Source organism: Ursus maritimus (genome assembly GCF_017311325.1).
Source record: "Ursus maritimus isolate PB19 chromosome X unlocalized genomic scaffold, ASM1731132v1 scaffold_X1, whole genome shotgun sequence".
Lineage (NCBI taxonomy): Eukaryota > Metazoa > Chordata > Mammalia > Carnivora > Ursidae > Ursus > Ursus maritimus.
The window spans coordinates 70517910-70527845 of NW_024423319.1; the positions used below are offsets into that span (position 1 = coordinate 70517910).

At 40.7% G+C, this 9936-nt stretch overlaps 1 protein-coding gene across 1 annotated transcript in view; it reads right to left on the reverse strand.

Annotated features, from left to right (window-relative positions):
• OPHN1 (oligophrenin 1) overlaps positions 1-9936 on the reverse strand; it is a 624918-nt gene that overhangs the window by 451944 nt on the left and 163038 nt on the right. Inside the window, exon 3 of the mRNA XM_040630677.1 lies at positions 1281-1376. Coding sequence (XP_040486611.1) covers positions 1281-1376 — 96 coding nt within the window. The remainder of the gene's footprint in view (positions 1-1280; positions 1377-9936) is intronic.

The window sequence follows — 9936 nt, forward strand, 5'->3', positions numbered from 1 at the left end:
CTAATTGCATATACATAAAAGAGATACATGTACAAAAGAGAGCTAAAATATAATATGCCAATACCATCCAATACATCGTGTCTGTGCTGGAATATCTTACTATCATAGGTAATTTATAGTTTTATATTATTATTCATATTTACTACAATGATCATAAATAATAATAATACATTTTTATATTTTAACACTGGGGTTCATAAACACAACTGTGTAACTAACTTGTTTCAGTGACACTAAATCATTTGCAATAGTTCTGTGGTTCAATGTTCTTGTCTAGCAAATGCTTTACACTAACTCTTTAATTCACTGGTTACCAGACTTTTTCTTAAATGACCAGAACAAATATTTTAGGCTTTGAAAGCCATCTAGTCTCTGCCACTTCTATTCAGTGTTGTTGTCCTACCACAAAAGTATCCTTAGACAATATTTAAATGAATAAATGTGGCTGTGTTCCAACAAAACTCTATTTACCAAAAAAAAGTGGCAGGCAAGATTTGGCCCAAGGGCCATAGTTTGCTGACACTACTTTAACTTCATAATAACTAACACAAACACAAATTTCTTTAACTTCCACTGTTCAATCTCTTCCTGGTAACATTCTTTATATTAATATTAACCACATATTATAGATGACAAGACTAAGGCTCAACAAATGGAAGTATCTGTCCAAGATCACACAGCTCACAGAGTGAGTTGTTAAATTCAATTTCCAAGAGAGATGTCAAATGTCCTGTTGTCTGAAAAGCTGGACATAAATAAATGCTACTTTTAAACATTCTAGAGGAGTTTATTCCTTAGAGGACTGTTATTCTAAATCATTTTGGATTTTTTTTTTAAATCACTCTTTAATTTATCCTTTAAAAATATCTATTTTCATGTATTAGATTCTTGAAAGAAAAAGTCCCCTGACGATTGACTGAGTCAAAGGCCTCAGTGGAGGTTTAAGGGATATCTTTTTATTGCTTTTGTGTGAGAGGGGAATGGGACTGGGAGACAGTGTTTCTTTTTTTTTTAATAATATTTTTTTATTATATTATGTTAGTCACCATACAGTACATCCCTAGTTTTTTATGTAAAGTTCCATGATTCATTACTTGCGTATAACACCCAGTGCACCATGCAATACGTTTCTTTATCCTTCGTAAGCAGCCTCCCATGAGCTTGGCACCAGACGACAGAGGATGAAGATGCCCAGGTTCCCTGTATCCAGAAACCTAGGAGACTGCATGGTCTCAGAACTGCCTCAAGAGGCACAAGGCCACATGCAGCTGAAGACTTACCGATGTTAATCTCATCATCAGTCAAAGTGTCTCCAATAAAATCAAACTGAAAGGACTGAAGTGTCTGAGAAAATTTCTGAACAGCTGAAGAATAATCTGCAAAGTAAGAGAAACAGAAGAAATGGTAAAGACTGATGTACTTTAACTGATTTACTCATTTCTGAAGAAATGAAGTGAAGTCCTTTTAAGTTATGGAACATGTTTTAATCTCAATTCCTGTCCTCTCTGACTTCCTCTACCCAAAGCCTGTAAGACTTAAAACTACTTAGTTTTACTCCTAAAAGAGTATCTTTAAGCATTAATTGAGCACCAATTATGGGCAATGGACTAAATGCTTTCTCACCTCTCACCAAACAAATACCCATAATCATTCTACAAAGGAAAAGAAAAAAAAAAACAGCTGAATTTTAGAGTTGTGGTACTCAAGGTCCCTGAGCTAGCCAGCAGTGTCAACAGTAGAAGCCAGATGGTCTGTCTATCTCTCCAGGGCCTTTTCCATGGCAACACAGGCACAACTTGGATATTTTACATATTAACCATATGGCAGCCTGGGTTAGGATACTATCTGGCAGGAGAACAAATTTAACTTGTTCACACAGTATTCCCCAAGGGACCTGAACTAGGGAGGCAATTAATGAAAGACTTCAGGATGGTATGGCCAGACAAATGCTTTTATTTTTGGAGAATAATTTTGAACTTTATTATATAAATGTCCAATGAAGGTATAAAACTAAATTACATTTTGTTAGCCTTTTGACAAATTATCTTTAGTGAAATTTTTAAAATATGACCTTCACCAAGAAGTCCAGCCAAACTCTCCAGCCTTGCTACTCTGAGTGGCTCTCAGAGCAGAATTATCATCACCTGGGAGCTTTATGGAAATACATATTCCCAAGTCAAACCCCAGACTTACTGAATCAGAAACTGCATTTTCATATAATCCCTAGGGGCTTCATATGCCCTTTAAAGTTTAAGGGGCACTGCTCTCACTAACTAAAGTAATTCATTAGACCATATCCTAAGAAAGCTCGAACTTTTGGTTATTTTTGGCTCCCTTTTCCTATTTCTTCTTTAACTCCAAAGTTTCATCATCTTCCACCTTCTCAGCTATCAGATACATAGGCTTATGAGAATTTTTGCTCTCAGACTAACAGAAAGGGAGACAATGCAAACAACAGCATCTATTCCTTTCAATAAAAAGCTAACATGGTTAAGCACAAACACAATAAAACATGTCCAGACATTTGGCCAGAGCAGATTAACCTGCCTAGAATTTTATTGCCATCTTGTCTACATCCCATTTTCAGAAGACCTTATTTTCAGTATTTAGAGATTTGACCCTTTGAACACATCATTGGCAAGGAGGAGGTGGGGAGAAGAGGAGGAGAAGCAGGAGAGGGAGGAGAAGAAGGAGGAGAAGTAGGAGAAGGAGAGGAGTGCCTGGGTGGCTCAGTCGGTTAAGCGTCTTACTTATGATTTCGCCTCAGGTCATGATCTCATCGGTAGTGGGACTGAGCCTGTGTCAGGCTCCACACGCAGTGTGGAGTCTGCTTCAGAATCTCTCTCTCACTTGCCCTCTGCCCCTCCCCCCACTTGTTCTCTCTCTCAAATAAATAAATAAATCTTTAAAAAAGGAAGAAGAAGAAAGGTTTTACAAAGAGTAGGGACTGCAGACCAGGTTACCATGCCTTCTCAAATTTCCATACTCTGGAGTAACATTTTCTACTTCAAATCTGGTCCACATAAATGTAAAAGGAGCATGCGCACCCTGTTTTCCATATTTCATCAGCAAAGAGAACACAAAACTGGCTCCACGGCTGGAAAACAATCACTTTTCTCTGGCCACTTTGGCCAGCAGCAGAAAAGGACAAGTCCAGAATTCCCCCATGTGCTTTCTGTGTCACTCAGGGAAATTAAGTAAGAATATTCATTATATTGCCCTTTCACAAATACCTGGATTCCTTCAGTTTTTTCTTGATACAAACAAGGTACAGTTAATAATAAGTGCTCTTTTACAATTATCTGAATATTTGAGAAACCACAAATATTATGATTTTTTTTACATTCATACTATTTTGTAAGTAAAAGCATGGGGTAAGAAAGGAGATGCATTCATTCCCATTTTCATTATTTGTACCAACTTCTCTTCTCTAGACATCTAGCCTGATTAAAAACACTACTTTATATTTGCACAGAGCTTGAAAAAGTTTATGAAGGACTTTCCATAAGCACTCTCACTTACTCCTCTTGAAAACACAAAGGTAGGTACTATACTTACCTTATAAACAAACAAATAAAAAATGAGACTATGCAGACAAATCACATTCGCAAATATAAACAAGCACAAATTGACAGCTCTTCATTGAAAGAAAGTCTCATATATTTGACCTCTGTACTAAGAAAAGTACCAGAAATGAGTCATGTATTTCAGAGAAATGAGTTGGGTAACTTTTGGACTTCAAAGAATCAATAGATAACCTAGAAATGCTTGTTAGGTATGGGGCATTTATTTCCTTATTAAAATAAAACTTACTACATCACTCTAGACCATGTAAAATCATTATTCTATCTTTCCCAATACTTCTGCATCCTTGTCCACCAAGCCTCTGTCTCATAATTGTTCAAGCTATCTTTGAGGGTTCTCTCTATACCACCTTCTGATTCACATGTCTTCTATAATGTCTTTCCCACACTCATTCTAGAATGTAGCTGGATAGTGTTTTTTAGGCAACTGAAGCTTTCTGGGAATAAGGTAGAATAAAACAGAATTAATTAGTCAGGCAATTAATGTTGTATAGAAAAGAATTTACTTATTATCACTATTTTCTTCTATGGAATCATATAGAACATACTCATATCTAAATTACTTTAGTCTGCACAATATCTTAGAAATTCGTTTATCTGTAATTCATTATTTTTGTTGCTGAGTAGATTCCACTGTATAAATATACCATAATTCATTCATTCACTTATTTATGGACATTGTGCTGTTTCTAGTTTTTCACTATTGTGAAGAACGTTACTTTAAACATTCATGTAGAAATCTTTCTAGGACATATATTTTCATTTATCCTGAGTAAATACATAAGGGTCCAATAAAACGGCTATAGGATTGGTTGGTAAGTGTATCTTAAAACATTAAAAAAAGGGTCAAATTGTTGTTCCAAAGTCATTGTACTACTTTGTATTCCTATCAATAATATATGAAAATTTCAGTTGATCCACATATCTTCCAGCATCTGGTAACTTACTTTAAAATCTTTTTAGTAAAGTATTCCTGACATACAATGTCATATTAGTTTCAAGTGTACAACATAGTGATTCAGCAACTCTATACAACATTATGCTACGCTCACCACAAGTGTAACTACCGTCTGTTACCATACAATTCTATTAAAATGCCACTGACAATATTCCCTATGCCGTACATTTCATCCCGGTGATTTACTCATTCCATAGCTACAAGTCTGTACCTATTGCTCTCCTTCACTCATTTTGCCCATTCCCCCACTCACTCTAAGTGATGAGAGCCATAAAATTCTTTTGTTAGGCTAATGGCATGATTTTTGGACCACATCTAAAAACAGGGACTGGTTGCCAGAAGAACTAATCATGTAATTAGAGCATTGGAACTCTCATCCTCACTCTTCTGACCTCTGGGGAGGAGAAAGAGACTAGAGGTTGAATCAACCACCAATGGTCAATGATTTAATCAATCATCCCTATGTAATGAAGCCTCCATAAAAACCCAAAAGGAACTTCCATGTTAGTAAATATGTAGAGAAGTGGGGAAAATGGTACGCTCAGAAAGGGCATGGAAGCTCCACACCCTTTTCCCATAATATGCCCTATACATACCTTCTATGAGGCTGTTCTTATGTTATATCCTTTCATAGTAAACCTGTAATCTAGTAAGTAAAATATTTCTTTCAGTTCTGTGAGCCATTCTAGCAAATGAATCAAACCTAAGAAGGGCATTGTGGGAACCTTTAGTTTATAGCCAGTTGGTCAGAAGCACTGGACTTGTGACAGACATCTGAAAGCAGTAGTGCAGTCTTGTACAACTGAACCCTTGACCTGCAGAATCTGGTTTCCAGGGAGATGGTGTCATAATTGAGTTGAATGGTAGGACATTAAGCTGGTCTTCAGAGAATTGCTTGTTAGTGTGGGGAATCCACTCCCAAAAATACGTTGGAATTGGGTCCAGGAACCCAAAATGCTTCATAAAAAAATTAGAGAATGGCAACTTGGAGAATGACATGTGCACAGGACCTATGCAAAGCTACAACCTATCCCTAAGAATCTAGAATGACGTGCACATGTGAAGGAATGTGTGCACACCCCAGGCTGTGTCTATGTTCATGAAAAATTTGAGATGGCCCTAATCTCTCACTTCTATCTGACCTTGAGGCCCGGAACAAGCAGGGAGAGAATGGTAGGTAGAGTTGCAAACTGACTAGCTGGGTGTTGGGGGCATGCCATAACATACACCCAACGAAGCCCTTCACCAAAAGCTGGGAAACTTGCTGGCTCAAGATATTTCATGGAATCCTTGTCCAATCAGTAGGTGATCACTAAGCTAACCTACCAAAGACCAGTGGCCACACACAACAAAAATACAGACTTAAATAAAGAATTAGTTCAAGAAGTCAATAAAGAAGAAAACAACAACAAACACATAAACCATGGGGAAAGAGAGAGGTTCTCATTTCAAGAATTGTCACATTATACAATATTAAATGCACACTTTTCAACAAGAAATTAGGAGACACACAGAAACAGGAAACATTGGCTTATACTAAAAAAATGTAATCAACAGAAACTGTCCATGAGAAAGTCCAGACATTGAACTTACTAGACAAAGATTTTAAATTAGCTATTCTAAACATATTCAAAGAATTAAAGAGAACCATATCTAAAAAAAACTAAAGGAGAAAATGAGAACAATATCTCACCAAATACAGAATATCAATAATGAGTTGGAGAATATTTTAAAAGAATCAACTAAAAATTCCGTAGTTAAAAAATACAATAATAGACATGGAAACGTTACTACACAAGGTCAAGATTAGAATTTGGCAGACAGAAGAATCAGTGAACCTAAAGACAGGTCAACTAAGATTACCAAATCTATGGAACAGAAAGAAGAAAGAATGAAGAAAAATCAACAGAATCTTGGAGACTTATGAGGCACCATAAACATAACAACACACACAATGGAAATCCTAGAATAAGGGAGGAATACAAAGAAAGAATATTTGCCACATTTGATAAAAATAAAGATCACCTTCACTCCCAACAAGCTCAATACACACCTAATGAAAGATAAACTCAGATATACACACCTAAAAATATCACAGTCAACTGCTGAAAGATAAGGAAGGGGACAAAATCTTTTAAAAAGGCAAAAGAAAAAGACTCATCATGGGGAGTGAAGCATGAGAGACTACAGTCTCTGAGAAACAAACTGAGGGCTTTGGAGGGGAGGGGGGTGGGGGAATGGGATAGGCCGGTGATGGGTAGTAAGGAGGGCACGTATTGCATGGAGCACTGGGTGTTATACGCAACTAATGAATCATCGAACTTTACATCAAAAAACCAGGGATGTACTGTATGGTGACTAACATAATATAATTTTAAAAATTTTTAAAAAAGAAAAATACTCATCATGAACAAGAAATCCTCAATAAGATTAACAGCTGAATTTTTCATCAGGAATCCTGAAGGATCAGACAGCAAAGTAGCATATTCAAAAGGCTGGGGTGGAGGGAACTTTCAAGATAATGAGTAAGGGACAGGTGAGGCTAGGAAGAGAAAGACAGGTAGGGAGCTACATGACCAGGCTCACAGAAATCCCAGATGTGAAGAAATGTTATAGATATTAACCAGAGAGAAGGAAAGGTAACAAATCCACCATCTTTGTTCTAAATATAGAAAGGATATGCTTATGAAATTTACAAATCCACCATGTTCGTTCTAAACATAGACAGGATATTCTCATGATATTTACAAATCCACAGTGTTTGGTTTTAGGTGCTATGGACAAGAAATTTACCAAGTTCCCTGGTCAGTTTTCTATAAAAGACTGACCATAAAAGCCCTCAGTGGCAACCCATTCAGGACGACTCTCACTCTACAGAGCTCCTTTTCTTTCCTTTCTGTTCTCAACTTCACTTAATAACTTTCACCTCACTTCACCCTTTTGTGTCCAGGAGATTCATTCCTCGACTCTGTGAGACAAAAACCCTGTAACCCTACAATAATATTCCGCATCACGCAAAATTAAACTTCAAAAATGAAGATATTCCCAGGTAAACAAAAACTGGATTAGTTGCTAGTAATCTGCCCTACAATAAATACTAAAGGGAGTCTACCAGGCTAAATTCAAAGAAAAATAAACCAGGATTTGGGAAGATGGTGTCAGAACAGAAAGACCCTAGGTTGGTCTAGTCCCATGAATACAATGAGATAATTATCAAATCATCCTAAATATCCAAGAAATCAACCTGAAGACCAACAGAACAAACTCCACAACTAAAGGGTGAGAAAAGGCCACACTGAAGAAGGTAGGAAGTGGGGAGACATGGTTTGAGGGACAAATGGATCATGGGTGCTGCAGATGAGAGGGAGCCATGGTCACAAGAGAAGGGTGAGAGAAAGAAAGAGGAGCACACAAGGGCACACACAAGGAGAATGTTTTCCCAAAGCCATTGACAGGGAAAACAAGAGGGCTGAGTTTTCTGAGTTCTTACAACTAGCAGGGCTTAAAGTCTAGAATTTTAAATGTCAACAGGCTTGGCTGTTATGAGCCTGGAGGGAACTGCACTGCTCCTGGGGAGAAGACGGGCAGAAAAGGGGAGGTAGGCCACCTGAAAACAGTGATCTGAAAAATTCCTGGGACACACAGAGGGGAGATTATTTATTCTAATGTGAGTACTTCCCTGAGAGACAGTGCTCACAGAGATGTTTCTCCAGGGACAAAAGAACTGGCTGGTCCCATTTCACTCCCTTGCCCCTCAGCATAAACACAGAGCCACCTGCAGGAGGCAGCACAGGGCCTACACAAGCTGCCTGACTTGATTACAATAATTTTCACACCCCTGTGCTCTGGCGGGACTACCCTGCTCAGTCAACATTGCCTGAGTCCCAGCACCACAGGACCCTCCCCCAAAAGTCCAGCACAATCCCCTACTCATACCACATCTCTAAAGCATGGAGTATTAAAGGTCAGCAGGCTCGGCAGAATTGGAGCCCAAAGGTCACTGTGCTGCTCCTGGTGAGAAGTCAGTCAAAAAGCCCTGAGGCAGGCTGGGGGAGTTAAGATGGCGGAGGAGTAGGGGACCCCTTTTTCAGCCGGTCCCCTGAGTCGGGCTGGATAGGTACCAGGCCAGCCTCAATAACCACGGAATCAGCCTGAGACGCAGGAAGATACATCTAGATCTCTACAAATGAACATCTCCAGCGCTAAGTATTGAGGTACAAAGAGGGGAGCCGTGAAACCACGCACAGATATCGGAAGATAAACGGAAGGGGGAGGGAGCCGCCACGTTCAGGCACCAGGAAGCGGCAGCCACCTGCACGGGGGAGCCGGCGGACTCATGGACGGCACCCGCGAGACAGAGGACTGAGACCGGTGAGCCGGGAGCACGAGCCACCAGGCATCTTGCGGAACACTGGAATCCCGGTGTGCTCATGGGATCCAGACTGAGACTGGGAGCTCCCAGAGCGCGCGCGGGGCGGCTGGCGGCTGGTGGGCCACCTGCACGGGGGAGCAGGCGGACTCGCGGTCCGCACCCTCGGAACAGCAGACTGAGATCCTGAACCGGGTGCGCGCACCACCAGGCTTCTCACAGAACTCTGGAATCCGGGTGTGCTCACCGGGCATAGACTGAGACCGGGAGATCCGGGAGCGTGCAGGGCGGCTGGCAGCTGGTGGCGTTAGAAACACAAAGGACAGAGACACGCCGGCCCTGGAAGTGAGGGCTGGGACACCAGGTGTGGGGCACACATCCCGGGATGCTGCAGGGTTGAGCAGCACAAACAGTAACAGAGTTAAAGTGGCCAGAACATCAGTGGAGAACGGGCCGCAAGCCCTCTGTTTTGTGACAATTCAGCCTCTGCTGCTCTGACTCTCAGAAGAGGCAAAGCAGACCTCCAGGGAAAGCCTCCAGAGAACAAAAGCCTGGAAATACAGGCTCACAGCGTGCCCATCCCAATCCCCCCTCCCAGGGGACACGGAGACTCTACCCAAACGGGGTTGCCTGAGTATCGGCATGGCAGGCCCCTCCCCCAGAACACAGAAGGCAGGCTGAAAAATCAAGAAGCCCACAACACGGGGCGCCTGGGTGGCGCAGTCATTGAGCGCCTGTCTCCGGCTTAGGGCATGATCCCGGCGTTCCGGAAAGGAGTCCCTCATCGGGCTCCTCCACTGGGAGCCTGCTTCTTCTTCTCCCACTCCCCTGCTTCTGTTCCCGTTCTTGCTGACTGTCTGTCTCTCTCTCTCAGATAAATAAATAAATGAATAAAATCTTTAAAGAAGAAGCCCACATCCCTAAGATCCCTATAAAACAAGGGGCACGGCCTGGGACCCAGTCAATTATTTGGGCTCTGAACAACCCCGCAACCTCTCTTCATCAGAACGACAAGAAGGAGAAGC